Below are 23,091 nucleotides of genomic sequence, written 5' to 3'. Positions count from 1 at the left end.
GTTCACATATCATTACCATGACATACAGTCTACACGCCACACCAACACACTTGTACAGAGTAGACACAATCAAGTAGCATGTTGTGATCCCTAGTCCAAGGCAAGTCACCAGTTGCCACCAGGTTAGGTCATAGGTTGTGCCATTCAGTGTGTTGTCCCGCACACATTTAAAACCACTTGGATTATTCATGGTACAACGGTCCAGGCAGCTTGTTAGGCCAAAGAGCCGGCACCACGCACAGGCATCAAGTCTAGGACCACAAGACTATGACAGGGCTGAATCACCTTTTCCAGGCAGTAAAGGACCTACTACTGATGTGTTTTCACATCAGGAAGGAAGTGCTGGTTTCCGGGCAGGCTGGGCAGCAGTGGGTAGCCACCTTTAACACATGGCAGGTGGCCAAAAGGTCGGGTCCAAGGTCTGCCAGAAAATCACTAAATATTACCTATTTTTCATGTTCTGTTGCCCTATTTTTCAAGTCATAGGTGTGTAAGACTGACCGACTATGGTCCTTGTCATTCCTCATCTCTGAAGTGCTGAAGTACAACAGCAGAACAAGTCTCCAAGGGCAGAGATCATCCCAGGAGTTACCCAAATCTGCAGAGAAGTTGGTGTTGAGACTTCCAAACTCACGAGGCCATTGGCCCCAGCATAAACGAGTAATCCAGTGAGCAAAGTCGCCAAAAATTAGAATGAAAATTTGCCGACGCACTTTCATAGAGGTCTACACAACATTGCGGTAACACTACTTTGTAACCAGTTATAATCTTACAATACAAGGGAATACACCGCAAGGTGGGGGCCCTTAAGTGAATGGATTGGGATCTAATCGGGTGCTTGTCTCTCATTCTCTCTTCATCTTTCAGTACTCTCATTAAGCTAATTGCATCTTGAGCATGTCCAATCAATGATCTTCCGCTACACATGTAACATGGGTATAAGAGTTTCAGCTTTCGTAAGATTGTGCTAGAAACTTTTTGGAGAAAAAATCATGGATGTTTTGTGAGAGCTCTGGGAGAAGCACCCGTAAGAAACACCCACGCAATTCTAGTGGATGGTTTACAAGCACAGAGTGAGATCACATTTCAAAACCTATTGGTCGAGGTCACACAACCCTTGGCTGCTCCAACGCAGCCTTACCATATAAGTCTGCCCCATTTGATTGGGCCAGTCTAGTTTGGTCAGCTTCAACCACATTTCCATTTCTCTCATCACTGGTAGATCATGACCTGTCTAGCTTATGGCAAGTTGATCAGCCCTTGCCATTGTATATGATTGAAATAATGGATTTCACCTACATTTTAAAAGTACAGAAATTTTGTTTCTTGCAAAAAGCCTCTGTCAATGGGGTAAAAAAGAAACTTTCAGTGATGACTCCATTGAGTCTTTCAATATTCATGTATAAATATCAGCCTAAAGCACCAGACATGGTAAGCTCCAAAGGTATTATGCTTTTCTTCCAACACAACTACATGTAGTCACAAATATAGAAGGGTAAATACAAGCCACACCTGACAGTGGTCCTCTGTCAGTGACTGATTTGATCTAATGATTTGATGAAGATCTGTGTCCATGAGCTCATAAACAATGTAGACATCATTGAAGTGATCCCTCTTGGGTGGCTGGATAATGTCCCTAATAGCAATTATCTGCATGACGACAAACTTGTCAAACCCTTGTGTTTACAGGTAGTTTCCTCAGCTTAAAGCAGCCTATTGGCTGTTCTTTTTTGTGCACTCGTTCATGCATGCACGTGTGCATGCGAGTGTGAGTGTGCGTGTGTGTGTGTGTGTGTGTGTGTGTGTGTGTGTGTGTGTGTGAGAGAGAGAGAGAGAGAGAGTTATTTATATCTTTATAAAAACCCACCACAGGAATATTCAACCCATAATTTAAATCAGACCCTGAATCTTGACATGTAAAAACATAATGGAAAACATCGCTATGTATATGTATTGACAAAACAAAGCTAGCTTTGCAGGAGAACCATGTATATGAGCATGAGGTCAAATGGACCACTAGGAAACCTGGCGCATGCATGGAAGCAAAAAGAACCTCCTCTCTGTAGCCATGAATATCATCTACCCATGAAGAGTTTTCAGAAGGGAACAAATTGAGATGCATAGCATGTTGTCTCTGCAACATTTTAACCAATACACCTCTGCATGATCATCCAGGACATGTTATGGAATCCCATTCATGTTTCACCAAGTAGACAATACTTGAAATGTGTAAGCAGAGCAGCATCGTTATTCACCTAGATCCATGAACACCACACAACGTCCTTTCTACTTGTGAAAGCGTGGACTCCTAACTATAATTGCTGACAGCTAGAAAAACCTGTGTGATCAAAAAGCAAAGCCAGAATTGTATACAAGCATTGGACTCACCAGTACCCGCGAAGGGAGTCCAAGACCATAGCATGTCAAAGCATGATTGAAAGCAAAGCGCCTCCAAAGAATGAAAGTCATCATGCAAGCCCAGTAGTTCGGTGAAAGATGATGCTGAAAGATGGCAAATCGGAGTCTTTTTTAGGTGATCATGGCCAATGTGTTTCCAGATAGACACGGATATGCCCCATGCCTGCTGCTATAGGCACATCATAGTCAGGCCCAAGTGCCACTTCTCCCTCCTTTCGTTTACAGAGAGTGGATTGCCTATCTATCACGTCGCTCTATGCCTTCGTTGTTGAGAGTTCACATCTTGGCTATAATGTGTCATATATAGGAAATAATACCTCTACCATATTGTACTATTGGATTCCTTGGTCTAAAACCCCACACCATGCCTGCTGCTATAGGCACATCATAGTCAAGCCCAAGTGCCACTTCTCCCTCCTTTCGTTTATAGAGAGTGGATTGCCTATCTATCAGGTCGCTCTGCACCTTTGTTGTTGAGAGTTCACATCTTGGCTATAATGTGTCATATATAGGAAATAATACATCTACCATATTGTACTATTGGATTCCTTGGTCTAAAACCCCACACCATCATGCAATAGAGGCTTATTGGTGTCATATAGTTGCAATGGAAGCATAACTAAAGCAAGGAGTTTACAATCCTTTAAAATGGCAATAATAATAACACACAAAGTAGGTTGAGAGAACGTACACATCACACACTAGCTGAGTTCAATATTTTACCGTAATCATACCCCCCTCTTTTCCCCTTGCCAAGCGCTCAAGTGGGGTGAGTAAATGTACACTGCAAACCCCACCATCTCCAACCCCCAAAACCTTTCCATTGCCAAGTATTTTCTTCTCTTATAGGAGCAAGGGTAAAAAAGGGTTCGATCTACTGGTGAATTCCTCACCATACTCTCGACTGGAGTTGAGCCCAGCAAACCTCTACTTGCTACATCATGTTGAAGGATGGATCTCAGAGAGGGGGAGCTTTTGAAGGTGGCTAGACAGCCAGATCGGCTAGTTCCTCTTGAAATTTTAGTTGGAAAGAGTGTTGCATTGGGTGCTAGTCAGCAAAAGTACCCTTTCCTGACTTTCCACCTATTAAAAAAACCCTTTTAAGGTCGATTTTACAGCCCCGTGCCTCGGCCCAGCCCCTTACTTATGTGGAATGTGGAGATGTCTTTCCAGCACCTTCTTAGCCTGTTTCCACTATTTGAATCGCTAATACATTCTCTTGGTTTGCACTGCCTCTTGCCCCTGCTCCCATGCTCGAAGCATATTGTGTCAAGCTGATACATGTTCTTCCTTCGCTTGCAAAGTAACCATGTTCAACATGCAAGCAACCCTGGCAAAGCCCCATCTTACACCACCTGACGTGTCTGCTAGCGATCTGCATGAAGATCGTCCTTACTCATACACATACATGTATGTATGTACCTTCATAAGATTCAAATATATCCAAACTTACACATTGAGATGATTATTGCACTTATTTAACAACAAATAAACAAAAGCAAGAAAAATACTGGAGAAAGCTTTGCAAAAAGTACAAAGAAACAAGAAACTACAATCGATAGAGTAACTACTAAAACAAAAAACTACAATTGACAAAGTCACTAGCGAGGGAGAAAGAAAGTAGTACTAGCGTCTACAAAATACCTCAAGTGTCTATGAGACCATGAGTGATACAATGATACCATTGGTATACCGAGTCATGCATGTAGAATAAAGAAATCTGTAATGGCCCTCTAAGAAGTATCATGTCAGGTCTGCCCTTTCCATATGCTGGCTCAGTACTACATCCCTATGACATCTGAGCTCCAGCACATACATGCCCAGGCATCTCTGATCATCATACTGCATGACCCATGCAAGTGGACCAAACCCCTCGGAAGAGGCAATGGAATCTCCCCCATATCTGATAGACCAGGCAGCTCAGCATGTAGTGCAATCGCGCCAAGCTCCCAGGAAGGAGACACCCATATCCGATGTATGTGAAACCCTAGTGGATCCAACCGGATAATCCGGATGACCTCTTGCCCTGAGAGGTCCATGAATGGAGAGTTCAGACTATACTGAAAAGAGGGGAGGCTGTGTGCATCAAACCACTCAACTACCTCGGAGTACCATGCTAGCGGGGATAATGATGGTGATAGTGCTGATGAGGAGGGTGGTCGAACCAGATAATCCAGTTGATGAGAGGTCCAAGAATGGAGAGTCCACACTGTACTGAAAAGGGGGGAGACGATCCGTCTGGAGGCCATGTGCATCAAAACACTCAACTACCTCCAAGTACCATGCTGGCAAGGATAATGATGGTGATGGTGCTTATGAGGAGGAGGGTGGTTCAGCCAGCCAAAACAGCTCCCTCTCCCTCACCTAATGTAACTGCATAGAAGATTCTAGTGCTAGCCTCAGGACTCAGGAGGCAATCCCTCTCGAGTGTATATACATGCTGGATATAGGTGATGATCCAGAAGATGGTGTCTATAACCAGTGGGGCCATCCCAAACTCTGCACCTTATGTGGCACCGATGGCTTGCTTCTGATCATGCGTGACAACATCATCACCTCTAGCCTCTCTATGCTCTTCCAGGTAGCCTTACTTATAGTGGGCCTCGTCCTCTACTTCCCCGGTGCATACTCTGCATATTTGCTCCTCTAGTGGGATGTTCTTGGTTCTCCCAGCCTCTCCTCGGAGGCGGTGGGAGGATACTCTGAGCTGAGACCAGTCACGATGCGCATAGCATGTAACATGTGGATCTGCATGTACCTCGGGATCTCAAAGAATCCATCCCTGGTAAGTCTAAAAAAATGCTCTATAGAACTTAGTTTCGTTCCGATCTCTGATGATGACACCCAGGTCTGGCATATGTGTAGGCTGAGTAGATCTAACCGGATGATTTGGTTGATTGTCGTGAGAGGTCGAGGTGCGGAGAATATAGGCTGTACTGAAATGGGGGGAGACGATCCATCTACAATCCATGAACCATTCAACTACCTCCCGGTACCATACTTGTGGTGGTAAGGCTGGCAGCCATCTTCTCTGCGAGATGGAAGGCAGTCTGGCATGTCCCTCCCTCTCATGATTCAGCTGCATAAATGTTACATGAGGAAGCTCTGGGAGTCTTCTTTCAGCCCTAAACACCATTAATGCAAAACGCATGCAGAAGAGAGAGAGAGAGAGAGAGAGAGAGAGAGAGCTGAGTATTCAGTATATTCATATATGTACAAAAAGGTACAACAGTCTTGGGCTGACTTCCATAAAAACGTGTTAACCCTAATCTAGACCTAGTCCTATGACCCAGCCAAGCAAAGGGCTGAATACTGAAAACGATGAGCACATAAAAGCCTTATAGCCTTTGGAATATCCCATGGACTGGCCAACCTGCAGTCGGCCAGCTACTGGACAAATAAATCCATAAAATGTTGCAGCCGACAGGGATATTCCCCAGTCATGACTGGCTTCTGTGTCCTTCCACTCTAGTGCTAGCCAAGGGAGATAATCTCTGTCTAGAAAGTATACATGATGAATGTAAGTAATGGTCTCGAAGAGAGCATATGTGACCATCATGTAAGTAATGGTCTGGAAGAGAGCATATGTGAGCAGTGGAGCTCCCCAGACTCCACACATATTATGTCATGGGACACCGATGGCTTACTTCTGATCATGCGTGAATGTCATGTGCACACACATGGACATGGCCGATCCAAAGATAACACCTGATTAGGCAACAGATAAACAATAGGATTCGGGCAGTAGGAGCCTCGAATAGGCGCCAGCAGGCAGCTTCATGGCCTAGGATCAGGTTGGCCAGGCATTGCAACACGTATACCTCAGGTCGGTAGTTTTATGTGTTTTGGTGTCCACTGGAGCTGGCTGGCAACAGTTGGCTAGATGGCCTGGCTGCCAAGGGCCTATAAAAAGGCACAACATTGTTCATTGTTAATCATCTCACTCCCTCAAGGAGTCAAGGGCCTATAAAAAAGCACAACATTGTTCATTGTTAATCATCTCACTCCCTCAAGGAGTCAGGTCATAGAGAGTCTTAGAAAGGTCATTTAGTCTCCTTTTTGGGTAGGCCAAAGGCCATAGAATTGTACTAGACTTATACACCTTTTTGTACCATATGAATATATACTAAATACACAGCCATCTCTCTCTCTCTATGTTGGTTGTTGTTGCATCAAGAGTTCCTATACAGTACTTAGGGCTGAAAGAAGACACAATTTCCGCGCATGTAACATAGGTATCAGAGCTTCAGGCCGATTCTGAGATATTGTCGTTGCCCATGTCCTACCTGCCCTTACTACATAGCGCATGGATGAAACCATCGCCTGTGTCTTGATCTTTCAGTGGTGTGGTGACAATGCAACAGTGGTATCAAAGCATCAAGCTCAGCTATGTTGGTGGTGTCCCAGAAGTAGTGCACAAGTCCAAGGAAAGTAACTCAGCATGTGTCAAGACCCCTAGAAGCTGATTGGTGTCAAGCAAAGCCCAAGGGAGGGGTTTCATAAGAGTTGGTAGCCATTCAGAGCTGCCAAGGAAGGCTTTATGGAGCAACTCCAAGGGATGATGATCATCCAAGGGTGGAGCCAAGGGTGCCATGATCAGTTTCAAGAAGAAGGATTCATGTTTCTGTTCAAGGATTAAACAAGAAGGCAAGGGTACAAAGTGGAACAGATGCATAGATCTCAACATCAGATTTGGAGTGGAATCAGAGACAAGGCATGTTTTCACTGAAAAGGTTGCCAGGAAGGAAAGGATGAAAATTTGGAAGTCCATGTGGAGACAAAGGGATGATGACAATCATCCAAGGTCAAAGGTTGGAATCCCATCATCAAGTTTAGCAGGAGGGGATGTCATGTGCACACACATGGACATGGCTGATCCAAAGCTAATTCCTGATTAGGCAACACATAAACAATAGGGTTTGGGCAATAGCAACCTCTAACATGCACCGAAAGGCAGCTTCATGTAACTGTAAGCCCAGCGGGGCGTGCTGTGACAGATCCCACCACGTATCCAAGAGATAGAAACATAGAGAGAGAGAAGATAGAAAGAAAGAAAGAAAGAAAGATTTTATTAACGTCTTCCAAAAGACCCAACTCGGCCTATGAGACAAATCGGTGTACCTGTATGGGGTATCCTCTGTCATCCCAACAAAATGAAAAAGTACTGAACTAAAAAGCTGAATCTGGGTGTGCAATAAGTACAATGAGTGGGGGAGGGGATGGAGCTCTACTACTAGGAGAATGCAAAGCTATATGCATGGAGTATACAATCATAATATGCAACCTAGCTAGCTCCATCCTGTACCATACTGGGGGTATAAAATGGTATACATCAATGAAGGGGGTGTCCACATTTCCCTGAAGAACATGCCTGGGTGTGCTCTAAAGCGAGCCAGTCGCTCCGCACCCTCTCTGTGAAACTGATCTCTGATCTCTGTCATCTCTCTCTGGTATAGGCGTGGTGTCCAAAAGCCAGGTGTCCTCTGTCTCCTGCGGACTCTGAGTGTCTCTGCTCTCTGGAGAGTAATTCCCTGCCATGTAGGGGCTGGGAGTGGGATGGATCTCTGAAAAAATGTAGTAATCTGTGTCTGTCCTCCCCCCTCTGGAGCTTTCTGAGCCTGTAATGATGTCTCTCTGTGACGCTGTATGTCTAGAATGAATCTCCCCAGTATGCGCTGGTCTGCTGCCTCAAAGATCTGGCGTAGGGAATGTGGCTCTCTGAATAAAATGGGATATCTCTCTCTGATGGCTGTATATGCTCTGCATCTGCATACATAATGCTCCTCACTCTCCACCTCCTCTCTGCACAATCTGCATACCCTCTCCTCTCGGGGGATCCGTGCTGCTCTGCCAGTCTCAATCTCCAATCGATGTGATGAAACTCTAAGCTGACCAATAGCCACTCCGGAGCCGTGTGGTAAAAAGCCCTCCATGTATCTAGGCCTCTCTATAAATCCATCATCAGTGATACTCATGAAGTGATCTCTGTAGTATAGCATCTTCGGTGGAAGAGGCTCTGTAGGCGATATCCATGTCTCTCGTGTATAGAGCTGCCATAGGTCCTGTCTCAATACTCTGTTCCTCTCACTATGAGAGAGACGGATATGTGATGCATCCCTGTCATACTGGAATGGTGGTAGATGATCCATGTCTAGGCCATGCTGTGAGAACCAATGTGTGACCTGTGCATACCATGATCCTCTGTCTCCAACCTCAGCCAACTGTCTAGATGCCTCAAAAGCTCTGTATGACAATCTGTCCAGTGGCATCTCTCTGAATCTGTCTAGCAGGCATATAGTCTGAAATATGGCCTCTACCATCATAGGATGCGCAGCAAACTCTGCTCCGATAATGTCATGAGGTACTGATGGTTTGCTGCGTATCATGCGTGCCATCATGAGGGCCTGTGGTCTCTCTATCTGTGTCCACCAATGGGTAGCAAGGCCTGGCGCCCCTACCGTTGCTCCATACATCAATGCCGGTGTGACTAATGTGTCAAGTAGCCACCCCTTCGTCCGGGGCTCCTAAAAATGTGCCTGGTGGCACTGTCTCTCTAGCATAGCCAATGCTGCATATCCCCATGTCAATCTAGCTCTGGCTGCTGAACCCATGGTGAAGCGTGTGGCTGCTGCAGAGAGGGTAACCCCTAGGAACACGTATGATGTCACCACCTCCACCTGGCGTCCTACAAGAGTGAATGTCAGCTGACTCGTGCCCTCTCTCGATGTATGAAAGACCATAACCTTGGTTTTCCCAAGGTTCACAGTAAGACCCCTCTGTGTGCAGAACTCATGGAGTGCATGTAGATGCTGCTGTAGACCTCCTGGAGACTCAGACACTAATACAATATCATCAGCATAAAGCAAAATATGTACTGAGATACCTGCTAAATCAACTCCATCTCCGCCTCCCCGTGTAATGAAGTTAGCCACCTCATCAATGTATAACCCAAATAGCGTGGGGGAAAGTGGGCATCCTTGCTTCACACCAATGGTGCTAGCAATAGTCTCGGACATACCTCCTGGACATCTGACTCGCCCAAAAACCTGCTCATATAATGCATAGATGCCCCATGTCATATCTGCTCGTATGCCAAGAGACTGCAGGCGCTGAAAGAGCCTCTCTTGTGGTACTGTGTCAAATGCCTTGCGAAAATCCACAAAGCAGCAATAGAGCTTTTTCTTCCTCACTCTAGCCTGATCAATTATACATCTCAAAGTGAATACATGGTCAGTGGTAGAGAAAGCTCTCCTGAAGCCTGCCTGCCCTGATGAGCGTAAACCTGCTCGCTCAGCATATAAGCTAAGCTCTTGCTCCAACACTGCACCATAGAGTTTGGCCAGCACGTGGCCAACCATAACCGTCCTGAAGTTGCTCGGATCGAGCATATCCCCTGTTTTGTGAATCGGCACAATGGTGTGCATCGTCCACTCCGCAGGTAAACCCTCTGCTAGTGCCCTGTTAAACAGGTGTGCAAGAAAAGGAGCCAAAGAATCTACTGCATATGCTCACCCTGCATGCCCATATGGTCGGTGGCCCGTCCATGCTGTAGGCGGCGGATAGCTTCTTGTACCATTGAGTGGGTAAAGAAGCTAGCTGTGGTAGGTCGAGGCTCCTGCGGCTGAGGTATAGGTGGCTGCTGTGGGGCGTGGTATGGGCCCTCTGCATATGTGTGCCATATCTGTGGGTCTACAATAGGTGTCGGTGTCTGGGGCTCTCTGAAGTGCCGCCATGACATAGGGCTATCTCTATTCATGAAGAAATGAAAGATCTCTAGCTCCTGTATCTCTGCGAAGGCCCGCCTTTTGCGGCGAGTAAGTCTTCTCATCATTCTCCTCAACTCCTGCTCTATGATGGCTCCCAAGGCTCTCTGTATGCGGAGCCGTGAGTATAGCGTTCTGCACTCGTCATCATACCATATGTTCTGGGGCATAGTCCCAGATCTCGCAGGCTCTCCTGAGTGGACACGATGTGGGAAGCTCTGTAATGCAACCGTGTGTAGGAGAGATGCCAGATGGGCTGTAATGGTATCCATAGGTGCCAGGGGATCAGCCCATCCTCTACTCTTCCAGTGTATATGTCTGCCATGTCATGTGTGAAGTAGATGGTAGTGTGTGGCATCGGTATGTGGGGGGCTGGTGATACTAGTGATCCGGCTAGTGAAAATGCCAAGTATGTATGATCTGCCCCAATATGGAACGGAGAATGAGGTGACAAGCTGTGATGCCTCCAAAGACCCCATAATGTAGTCTACCACCGTGCCTCCGGTCCGTGTATGACCCCCATGTGGGAAGCATGTCAGCCCTCCTGATCCCGACCACTGTAGCATCCTGTTATAAATAATGAGACGATGCCTCGCTCCCAACTCTAGTAAGTGGTCCCCATAATGTCCTCTGTTTGGTCCAGTGTCCTCTGATGCCCGACTAGCCCCTATCTCCTTTGAATCCACAAGGTGGAGGATCTCCATGTCATCATAGTCATACACCTCACACTGTCTGCTCTGTGTGTGGGCATTGAAGTCGCCTGTAAGAAATACTTCCCCTAGTGTAGAATAATGCATAATCTCCTCTGACAGACAAGTGTATGGCGAGGCTCCTGTCTCCTCCTCCTGTGGCATGTCCTCTGTAATGACATAAGAGGATCCTGATGGAGGAAAGTAACATAGGGCTATGTATATAACCCTGTCCTGTGAGAGCTGTAAGCTGATCCACATGTATCTGGCCTCTGGATCCTGTGCTACCACTCTCAGTCTCCCCTGTAGCTCCCGTCTGAATAGAACTGCTACTCCCCCCGACCCTCTCGAGATACCCTCGCGTGTGGTCCTCCTGTATGCTGACTCCCACTGGAATCCCTCTACTCGAGGTAGCCCTCTCTCTGGGCTCTGATGTGTCTCTGTCAGAAGTATGATGTCTCTCCCCACCATAACATGCTCCAGTCGTCCACGCTGCACCCATAGTGAACCATTACAGTTCCATACTGCCATGTGTATCTCTGTCAGTGGCCTGGTCTGTGTCCCATAGGCCCTAAACCGCTAATCCATGGGCCGGCCATCAATGATGACCCGACCATCTCGATAGAAGGCCTTCTTGCCTTCTCTCCTCGCGTGTAGGACTCGTGGCATGCAAGCTCTTCTATGCTCAAGCTACATCCTCGTGAGATCATCATCCAAGAAAATAGGAGCTCCCTCTAAACCTCGTAGTATGACCCTCTTCCTCATGAAGGTGACCCTCTCCGTCTCTCCTGCAAACTGTAGGATGAGGGCTCACTTGCATGTTGAGTCTTTCCCGGCTCTCCATGCTTTGGTGAAGGGGAGAGGGTGCTCTTCCCTGTAGCCGAGCTTCATGCATAGAAGTTGTCCATCTTTCTCTCGGGAGTGGAGTCGGGTGTCTCGGCAATACTTGTGACTCGAATGTTGAGGCGGGGGCATGCCTCATCTTCTCCTCCTCAATGGTGGTGTGAATGATTTGGTGTTCTTCCCTTTGAGTCTCCTCCCTCACTTCTTTACGGATGTTCTTCTTCACCACCTCAACCCATCCTGACTCCTTGGAGATCTCTTCTTGAGAGGGAGAGAAAGAAGGGTTTAGGGAACTTTGCACTATACACACACACTGAGTGGGGAACAAAGCCCGCTCCCTTTTAGGAATTTATTCAGGAACAATCCACGAGCTCGCAAGCCAAGATCAATACATCAATGAATACAAAAGCAAACAAATATGCTAATGTAGAAATCCAAGTCAAAGTCGATGTCAATGCTAAGGCACGAGATCCTGATGCCGAGCACACCACGGGGATGACCCACAAGATCTCTCACAGGACTAGTACCAGATCCAAATGCAAATCCAACGAACTCCAAACTCATAAACAAGGTACACAGCTGATTCGTGTAGATGATGAAGTATTTTATGTTCAGCAGTAGAAACGATGCCCAATCCGGAGTAGAAGTAGTCCACAAAGAGACCATCCAAGAAAGTATGGATAGGACCAAGTTCACGTGCCTACACAGCAGCTGTTGTACGGCGCAAAACAGCGTACGGCAACAAATGTACGGCACTGAGCAACAGGCGGTTCAGATCCAGGTGGCACTAGTAGAACAGTCGACGGTGGTTCAAACAGCGTACGGCACTGAGCATCAGTCAGTTCAGATCCACGCAGCGGCACTAGCAGAACAGTTGACAGTGGTTCAAACAGCGTAGCCAGGCAGTTCAGGTGGCGCAACCAAGCAAGGGGTAGTGCCGGCAACAGGTGGTGCTCAGGTGGCAGCGCTGTCCGGGCGGGCAGTGCAACAAGGTGGCGCAGCCCAGCTGGTGGCGATACTATCAAGCAGCGCACAAGTGGGCCGCAGTCGGTACAAGTGGTGGCGATGGTGGCGTATGGCGCTGTCAGCTAGTGGTGGCAGCAGTATGATCAGCAGGCCGACGACGACGACGATGATGATGATGAATCCTCACACTTCAATGATCTTGTTCATGGTGATCAAGAGAGGCTCATGCTTGTTTTATACATGTGAGAGGGAACCTGTTTTTGCCAGAAAGCTAGCCAAGCTTTTGTTTTTTTCTTTTCGCTTTGCTTTTGCTCTTTTTCACTTTACACAAAAAAATATTACTCAAGGCCAGCTTTTACCAAAGTTCTTGTGCTTTGCTTTTTTGGCTTCAGGGCCTTGCTTTTTGGCCCTAGAGTTGCAGCTTTTTTCGTTTTGGTCCAGCTGAGTCCCCTCTTGCCAGTGGTGCTCTTGGCTCGCGGTCAACTCAGTTTGACTTTTTGCTTTTCTCTACTTTTTGACCAAAACCGGTGCCTTGGTCCCTGTCCCCATGCCTTCTTCCATCTATCCAGTGTCCGAGCAAGGGTTCCATCATGTGATAAGAGCTAGGGAGACCAAATAGTTGCGTTCCCTCTCTCTTACATTGCAGTTGTCCTCAACTACAGAATACAAGTGTTCCAAGCATATCCATAAGTTCCAAGTACTAGCCCCATCTGGTAAGTCTTGTGCATCTCGACATCCCCATATCTATGATGTCATCTACTTATCCGGCAACATCTCTATGCCTAATCTTTGACTAACGGCTTTTTTCTTGATGGTTGTTCTTCATGACCTCTAACATATGTTAGATAAAAGAAATCGATACTTACCTCCTATAAAAACTAGAAATAATCTAGTCAACAAACGGGTATGCATAATTCGCGTCTACTGGGTATTTAAGATACTGGCCAGGTAGTCTGGAGCTCAATGGACTATCACATGCCATAAATCCAAGCATTGTCCATATATCAAAAACAGCACACAAAGTCAAAGAAATTCAAACATACATCAATATCCAATGCACATGTAAAGGTTCTCCTATTCATGGATTGTCCTGTCTGGTCTAATCTGAAACCGCTGCTGAGCTATCTGGCTTCCAAAGGAAACCACTCAGTCAATCATCAGGGCCATCTTGTCACTAGGACCGCCCGAGTGTTCATCAATAGTCATCTGGGCCATTTGGTCGCATTGACCACCCGACTATGAAATCCAAGGTATCTGACATAAAGGCCATCCAATGGGTCACCCAAATACAAATCTCGCTCCTTGGGTCATCTGGTATACACCCGACATAAACTGGAGCATGTCCAAGTAACCATTACATAAGCAAGATAATGATCAATTACATTTTAGTATATATGTACAATGAAGAGGGCTAGAGGTATAATCCCTCCCTCTTGAATCTGTCTTGTTCACAAGACGTCTATGCCTAGACTTCAAATACATTTGGACCAACCGCTTCCTCATACGCTCGAAGTATCTCTATGAGACCATGAGTGATACAATGATACCATGGGTATACTGAGCCACAAAAAAAGTAACTGAAGAAAATGAAAAACAACTATCACTATACAGAGAGATGTTTCTTTATTTTGATGCTTTTAATGAGCTGGCTGCTGCATATGTGCAACTAAAACAGATTCACTGAAAAGCAAAACAAAGGACCACAGCAGAAAGAGATTTACAATGAGCCAAGGACCAAACAACTCAACCTGAAAGAACTTTTGGCCCACCACATGCAGAACAACCACCAAAACGTTAAATTTTGGGCCACAAACTTCTAGGTGAATCTATTAGCTCTCTTGTGAAAACTGTATATGCCAATGGAAAGTTGAGGTTATTTCCCAAACTTTACAAGAATCTTACTGCAATCTTTAACTCCATGAGAGTCTACTCACAAAGCTTCAAATCATTACCTGCTATGATATCCCCACCCACGTCATTAGCACGCAGGAATGGGTGCAGGTCCATGCATAAAGATATGTCCACTTTAGTGGATGTTTAAACCTTCATGGGTAAACCACAGCACTAAGTTTCTATCACATCTCTGGAGCCTCAGCATGATGAAGGCTAGCACTAGAAACAAAACTCATACATCTGTCTCACAAGAGTAGCTAGTGGGCAAAAAAAAGCACTGCTTTGGATAGAAAAAATTAAAAGGAACCTGGCTGCAACTTGACAAGATGAGGACTCAAAAAAACAATATGTGCATGTCTACTGATGTATGGCAAAGAGAGATGCCGACTCACCAACTAAAAGACATTAAAGAGATACCTGGGAAAAACACAATAAAGACATTGAATAAACGTAACAACCTGAAAAAATTTAGGATTTTAATGAAACAGAACAAAGGTCTACAAAGACCTTGAAAGAAATGTGCACTAGCAGGCACAAACGAAGAGCTGAGAAAAAAGTACATTTTCATGATCCATGTGGCGTAGTAGCTTGATTTCTCGTAATGTGCGCTTTGCATCAATTCTATTGTCGAATGCATTTCCAATTTTCTTAATCGCCACTTCTTCGCTTGTCTCACTATTAATGGCCGAGCTACACAAGACAAGATCCCCTTTAAATAAAACAGCCTTTTTGTGTTGTCATGATTCTGGTAAAAGCAAGATAGAAAGTGCAAAAAAATCTCTCTCATCACAGATGCACCAATTTCATAGTATATAGGTGCTAGATAATCCTTCAAATTTTCTAATCAACCTACTCATTATCTCCTTTTGCATTGGATACAAAGGAAAGTTGATTTAATGCTGGGAAACAGTGAATATACTGAGCCATGCCTTTAGACTGTTCAAATTTTCATTAATTTACACAAAACACATGAAGCATGAGTCGGAATGACATTGTGGATGTGTGTATGCTTTGTTTGCCATGCTTCCATTGCCAAGCAAACCTAGATCCCAGACGCTCGGCCCATTCAATCGGAAATCCTTTTTCTCAAACACAAGTCTATCAATTCAAAACCAGCCTCAACACCCACCTTTGTAGCAACAACGGTAAGCAGCCTATGGCTGCACAACCATCACCATCCCTAGACCCACCATCTATAGCAGCTTCAGGTTCATCCAAAGGTGCAACTCATCGTCTTAGCCGAGTACAAAAGATGGCGTCTTCCGAGCTGCCCATGTCAAATAGGACAATGAATTGTTGTCCCTTGGCTGTACCATAAGCACAGATGAGAGCTTTCGTCTACCCTTCAGTATCACCCTCCTGCTTATCATCAAATACCACAAGGGGTGCTAGATTCAAAGAGGGTAACAGCTGTACGGCATTCGTGTTTGAAGATGGAGGGGTTGTCACGTGCACGCCCGTGCCATGGCTAATCCCACGCAGGAACAATCTTAATCCCTGATTTAGTCAAGCATTTAGCCTTAGTAAGTATCAGCATCAGCATTAGAATCATTAGCATCAGTGTTAGAACCAACATCATCATCAACATTATCACCATCAGCAGCATCCACATCATCCTCATCCCAAGGAGGGCATGGGCCCTGTCGGCAGCCAGCATTGGGGTTCCAACATGCAAGCGACGGTATCTAGGTGAAGGCCACTTGGTATGGGGGAGGCCGTACAGAAAACACAGCAATAAAAGCACTAAAAACGGTATTTTCCCACGACTAGACCTGGCCAACAGCATTGTCTACTGGCCAACTGCACCCTCAGCGTACTATATAAGCTTCCCATCATTTCCAGCACGAAGCAAGTCATTAGTTCAATTCTTAAAATCATCATTCAATCATAGCATTCATGTAGAAGGGCTAAGGGTCAACCCTTATGGGCTGACCATAAGCCTCAGCCATGTTTTTGTACCATATGAATAAAGAAAACCTGACACCTAATCTCTCTCTTCTTCTCTCTCCTCTATCTTAATCTTAAGTTAATTAGCATAAATGTTACATGCATCAGGTTTTCTTTATTCATATGGTACAAAAAGACGGCTTATGCTTGTACATGGCTGAGGCTTATCGTATTCCCATAAGGGTTGACCCTTAGCCCTTCTACATGAATGCTATGACTAAATAATGATTTTATGAACTGAACTAATGACTTGCTTTGTGCTGGAAATGATGGGAAGCTTATATAGTATGCTGAGAGTGAGTTGGCCAGTAGACAATGCTGTCGGCCAATAGACAGTGCTAGGAAAATACTGTTTTTAATGCTTTTATTGCTGCGTTTTCTGTACTACCTCCCCCATACCAAGTGGCCTTCACCTAGATACTGTCGCCTGCATGCTGGAATCCCAATGTTGGCTGCTGACTGGTTTATGTTATCTGCGACAGGGCCCATGCCCTCCTTGGAATGAAGATGATGTGGATGTTGCTGATGGTGATGATGGTGATGATGATGCTGGTTCTAATACTGATGCTGATGATTCTAATGCTGATGCTGATACTTACTTGTAACATGCGGAAGCTTCGTGGCCGAATCGGTAACTTCAATGCTCAGAATTCAGCAATCTTTCACAATGAATATAATGCACAAAACTGAAGTAGATGTGCAGAAAAGAGAGAGAGAGAGAGAGAGAGAGAGAGAGAGAGAGAGAGAGAAAGAAAGAAAGATATATTAACGCCTGCAAAAGGCCAAAGACCAAACATAGTACACAGCTGATGGTTTCTCATCAAAAGTAAGACAAAAAGGACTAAAAAAGTCCTAAAACAGTCCTAAATAGCTATGAAAGGAAAATACTCCTACTAAGGTACAACAAAAGTGTATAATATCTACAACTAGCATAAGACTGGTGTAATATGCTCATCTCGGTATCTCTCTCATGGAGTGCTCTAAGATAGAGAAACTAAAGTGGCGGGGCAGTCCTCTCCTGTGGCGGGTGATGATGGCTCTAATCCACCGGTGATGAAGCGGCCGTGGACGAGGTCCTGGTAAGCGTGGGCGTCTCGCGCTCGACAAAGTGCTATGGCTCTGTCAAGGGTGACTCCACCTAAAGGACATCTATGGGACATCTGGCTCGCCGAGGGGTTAGTGGAGGTCTTGGTCGTATCTGCCGGGGTGCTCCTAGCCCTGAAAAAAATATGTCATGGCTCGCTGGCGGGGTGGATCCTGGTGTGCTATCCTAGCTCGTAGGAGAGCCTCTCGATGGCGTCTGAGCTCCAATAAGAAAAGCCCCAAACACCTCTGATCCTCAAACTCCATCACATGTTGTAATGGTCCAAAACCCTCTCAAGACAGAGAGAGAAGAAAGAAAGAAAGAAAGTTGTATTAGCGTCTTCAAAAGGCCAAAATGACCTATGAGACCGAAAGGTTACATCATATCCATGAGGTACATCATCTTGGGTACAAAATAGTAATAAAGAAAGATAACAAAAATCTAGAACTATAAAATCTGATCTAGGCACATGAGCAAAGAGCTCTCATATCACCCTAATACATCCCTCATGGGCCGCTGTGACATGGTGCAAAAGGCGGTAAATCTTAGCCGACGCAAGAAGGTCCTCCAATGATGGGAGATGATGGCCCGGATCCTCCTGTGGTGGCGTGGCCGTGGGCGAGGGCCATGGGGTCCAGGGCGTCGAGCTCTACATAACTCAATGGCTTTGTCGGGTGTCACACCTCTCGGCCAAGCTCCTCCACTAGCCTGTGGTCCGGGTATGGTGGGTGGATCGACCCTCGGAGCGTTTTTCTGGAAGAAGTCGGTGAGAGCTCTCTTTGTTGGTCCTCGAGCAAGTACAGCTGATCTAGATCTCACTAAGGACTCCCTATGTCTGCGGAGCTCTAGAAGAAAAAGTCCTGACATCTCTGATATGGGAAGTCCATGATCCTGGAAAGTGGTCCGAACCCAGCTCGGAAGAGGCAGTGGAACCTCCCCCGAATCTCATAGTATACAGGGCATCGACATATGTAATGGTCCTCTGTCTCAGGCTAAACAGAGCTAGTATATACTATCCTCTGGTGCAACCGCCCTGGGCCCATATCTAGCAGTCTCCACTCTCAGCTGGTGGGACGAGGTGTGGATCTGGCCGATCGCACATCTCACCCCAAAAGATAGGTGTGTGTCCATGTAGCGTAGGCGGATGATGAAGCCATCCCCTGTCAAGCATAGGAGGTGATCTCTGTAGAAGGCCATCTTCGTCCCCAGTGGACGACTATGTGAACTCCATGTACTCTGAGTATCCAATCTGACAATGTCCTTCTTGATAACCCTGTTCCGCTCGGTGCGACTGAGAGCAAAAGACGGGGCCTCCATGCTATACTGGAACGGGGGGAGCGCCTCCATCTGCATGCCATGCATGCCAAACCAAGTGCCTACCTGTGCATACTAGCACTCTGTATCTCCCTCAAGTGTCAACTGTCTCGAGGACTCTAGGGCTAGCCGAGGGTATCTATCTAGTGGAAGCTCTCATAGCCTGTGCCAGTATGTCACTGTTTGGAATAGAGCCTCTCTCACTATCAGTGCAGCCCCCATCTCTGCCTCCACAATCTCATGTGGCACCGATGGCTTACTCCTAATCATGCGCGAGATCATCGCCACTAGGGGCCTCTCCATCGGCTTCCACCCATCATATACCTCCTCTATATCTTCTCGGCCGGCTCACTTCTCTGTCTCCTCCTGTGGTATAAGCTCGGACCCTAGATCGGGGCACAATACAGTAGTGCAGGTGTAACTAGAGTATCAAATAGCCAAAGCTTCGTCCTCAGCTCCTGAAATTGTATCTGTGAGCATTGCCTCTCTAGCGAGCCAAGGGCTGCATATCCCCTCATCAATCTAGCTTCGGCTGCCTTCCGCATCGAGAATTGAGGTCTAGCAAAAGTGATCCCAAGGTATACATATGAGGTAACATATACTCCACAGGCTCTCCACTGTATGTAAATTGTACTGCAGATCTACTTATCCACCATGGGGAGGTGTTAAAGATCATGACCTTGGTCTTTCCAAGGTTCACAATGAGGTCCCGGTCCTTGCAAAAGGCCCGTAATGCATCCAAATGCCTCTGCAACCCCTCTGGTGAATCAAAAATGAGAACAATATCATCTGCATACAAAAGGATCGGTATCAGGACTCTTGCTAAATGTGCTCCTGGTCATCCCTGTTTGTCTATGTAATCCAAGATCTTGTCAATGTATAGACCAAATAGAGTAGGAGACAAGGGGCAGCCCTGCTTCACCCCGATAGTGCTATGTATGATCTCTGAGTCACCTCCTGGAGCCCGTACTCTACCAGGGACTGACTCATAGAGTGTAATCATCCCCCAAAGCATCTCTGCTGGTACTTCCATATCCTGTAGTCTCCTCATCAATCTGGCCCGTGGGACGATATTGCAGAAATCCACAAAGTAGCAATATATCCAATGCCCGTGAGCTCTCCCCTCCTCAATGATCCCTCGTAGTACAAAAATATGATCTAGTGTGGAGTGTCATCTCCGGATGCCTGCCTGCCTGCCCTGGTGCTCTGAGTCTCTGGACCATCTACTAAGCTCATGCTCCAAAATCGAACCATAAATCTTGGCCAAGGTGTGACCACTCATGATAGTCCTGTAGTTGTTGGGGTCCATGGGATCACCTGCTTTCAAGATAGGTACAATAGTATTCGATGACCAGCTGGCAGGGAAGCCCTCACATAGAGCCCTATTAAACATGTGAACCAATAAAGGGGCTAGCGTGTCCCTAGCATGAGAGAAATGCTCGGTCATGATGATCCTGTGCTCTGCCAGTCTACATCATGTCAATAGCATCTCTCACCATGCTCAGGTAAAGAAGGAAGAGTGTGGGGAACAGGGTTCCGGTGGATGGGGGAGAGGTGGCTGCTTGGGGGCATGGTAGAGGGAGGTGGCATAGGTGTGCCATGTGCTGGGTGAAGTAATCGGAGTCGGCAGGCGATGATCCTGGAAGATCCTCCAGGCCTCCTTACAGTCCCTCCCAAGAAATAGCTGGTATAATTCCTGCTCAAGCCTGGCTAGGTAGGCTCTCGTCTTCCTCCGTGTGAGACGTCGGAAGATCACTCGCGCCTACTAGTAAGGGGTGGATCCTAGCGCAACCTCCCGATGTAGACGGGTTCGAGTATCACGACATTCCTCGTCGTGCCGGCTATTCTGTGGGACAGTCCCTCCTGGTGATGTAGGGGTGGCTCTGGAGTGTGCGAAGGCGGGTGGCTAGCGAGCTGTGTGGTAAGCTCATCAAGTGGGATGTGGGCCCTGGGGGTCGTGATTGGAGAGGATGCTGTAGACGTGATCAAAATAGATGGAAGAGGTCTCTCTAGTGAAGTGGTATCTCGGGTGGCGGTGATGGGGCAAAGCAGGTGGTTGGGTGGTGTATCGGCATGTGAGGGAGAAGGCCAAGTATGCATGGTCAACTTGAACACCGATGGGGCAAGGCGAGATGGTGAACTCCAAAATGAGTGGGATCAGAAAGAGGGATCCCACTAGATAGTCCACTGTAATGGCTCCATGTCCGTAGGGGTAGGAGGTGCAGGAGTTGGATCCAGGCCATCAAGCTAGGCCATCAGGCTAGGCCATTATAAATGGCTAGCCTATGAGCCCTCCCGAGGGCTAAGAGATACTCTCCATAATCTATGCGGGCTGCTATATCCTATGATGTCCGCTCCAGATCCATACCCACCGTGTCTGTCACGTAGGCTGTAACGCCTGCGAGACCGACGGCAGACCGGATGGCCAGATGGGGCTTTAGCGTCAACGCCTCGGCCGGAGCACCGAGGACGTGGCCATACCAGAGTTCAGTGGGAGAGGACGCCCATGCGGAGTCATGGGCGGCCAGGCTAGTGTGGACGGCAGGCCACACACTATATAGCCTGGGGGATGAGGGGCAATCCTCATTCTTCCTCTGTGGTGGCTGGGTGGTGAGCCAGAGGCCATCCCCTCCTGTGGTAGCACCCGTAGTGGCGCTACGGTGATCTAACAGTGTCAATCTCTTGGTACATGGGATCATGTGTCTCAAAGAAGGGTACCTGTGCACATGCGGAGCAGGCATTGAAGTCTCCAACCAGGAGGATGTCCCCTAGACTGGAAAACTTCATAATGTCATCATAAAGGGGCAGGTACGGGGATTCTCCATGGGTGGCATATTTAGAAGTGGAGGGTGCAAAGTAGCACACTGCAAGGTAGATGTCCCTGACCCTCTCTGTCTGGATCCTCACCCACAAAAATCGTGCAGCCTCATCCTACCCGACCACCTGTATCATATGCTGAAGTTCCTCCCTGTATAGTAGAGCCACCCCTCCCAACACCCAGGTACCCCCTGCTATGCGTGGCTATGGGCGGTGAACAGACTCCCATCTATATCCTCTCACCTCTGGAAGTCGACTCCCCTGGCATTGATGTGTCTCTTTGTATTAGACCAAGTCTCTCCCTCTAAATGTCTCATCGAACAGACCTGCATCTGTTCTCAAGGCGCCATTGCAATTCCAAACCGCAATCTCTAGCTTGGTCTCATAGGTCTCGCACCGTCATTGGGCAAGTCGCTCGGTGATGATCACCCTCCCATCTCAGTACACTACCCATTTCCCTACCTTTCGTGCATCCAAGATGCGTGGCATGCACTCCCTCCTGTGTGCCACCTATGCTAGTGTGAGATCGTCTTCAAGGTAAGTCTTTTCTCCTTGTGGTGCCCGCCTTTTGGTAAGGAATGCTTGCCTCACCTCCAACCCCGCAAACTTGAGGATGAGTGTGCATTCCTTGGTGGTGTCTTTGCCGACCCTCCGTGCCTCGACGAAGGGGGTATCATGGATTTCCATCTTTCTGCATAGTGCTATGACGTCCTCGGTGAGGCTCCTTCCTTCCATCCCACCACTCTCACATTCAATGCCCTAATCTTCCTTCTTGTTTCCTCTTCGAGTGTGTCATTGATGATGTTTGGGGATGATGGTGGGTTTCGTTCCTTCTTGGCAACCTCAATCCAGCCGCCCACTTCTGCTTCTGTGTCTTCTTAATCATCTCGCCCCATGTGGTTGCCTCATTTGCCTTCTTCTCCTCTTGTTCCTGGAGGGTCTTCATTTGCTCTCTAAGTGTATTCAGCTCATCATTGAGGGATGGCTGAATTTCTCCTTCTTCGAATTCAGTACGTGCCCTCAAGGTCTCATTTTCCACTTTAAGGGTGGCGACTTGGGCCTCCAGATCCGTGATTAGTGAGGCATGGTGGCTGGTTTGTGCGTCCAACATCTGGACCATTTCCTCCTGCATCTTGCTTAGCTGAGTTGCCATGTGTACCTTGCATGTCTGCCTTCCACCTATCCATCTCCTCTTGCATGGAGGCACGCAACCCACGCATAAGGTCATCACTATCCTTGTTCTCCCCGAGCTTCTTTTGTAGGTGCTCAATGTCCGTATCCTCCATTTTGCATACTTCTCTCATGGTGGTCAGGCATGTTTTGATATGGGGGTCGCCGATCTTCTGTGTGCTCGCCC

At 47.0% G+C, this 23,091-nt stretch overlaps 1 protein-coding gene across 2 annotated transcripts in view; it reads right to left on the bottom strand.

The window, feature by feature from the left end:
- LOC147619778 (mitogen-activated protein kinase 4b-like) overlaps window positions 1-23,091 on the bottom strand; it is a 132,025-nt gene that overhangs the window by 40,866 nt on the left and 68,068 nt on the right. The window contains exons 2-3 of one of the 2 annotated variants that reach the window (XM_086825617.1): window positions 15,133-15,262; window positions 1,513-1,650 (exon numbers count right to left, since the gene is read on the bottom strand). In XM_086825617.1, the coding sequence (XP_086681743.1) occupies window positions 1,513-1,650; window positions 15,133-15,262 (268 nt within the window). The remainder of the gene's footprint in view (window positions 1-1,512; window positions 1,651-15,132; window positions 15,263-23,091) is intronic. The other variant, XM_086825618.1, reaches the window with a different exon arrangement.

This window comes from Cibotium barometz, chromosome 32 (assembly GCF_041138505.1).
Source record: "Cibotium barometz isolate CiBa-2024 chromosome 32, ASM4113850v1, whole genome shotgun sequence".
NCBI lineage: Eukaryota > Viridiplantae > Streptophyta > Polypodiopsida > Cyatheales > Cibotiaceae > Cibotium > Cibotium barometz.
The sequence above is the reverse complement of the archived record's forward strand: the minus strand, read 5'-3'. Positions and strand labels throughout refer to the sequence as shown.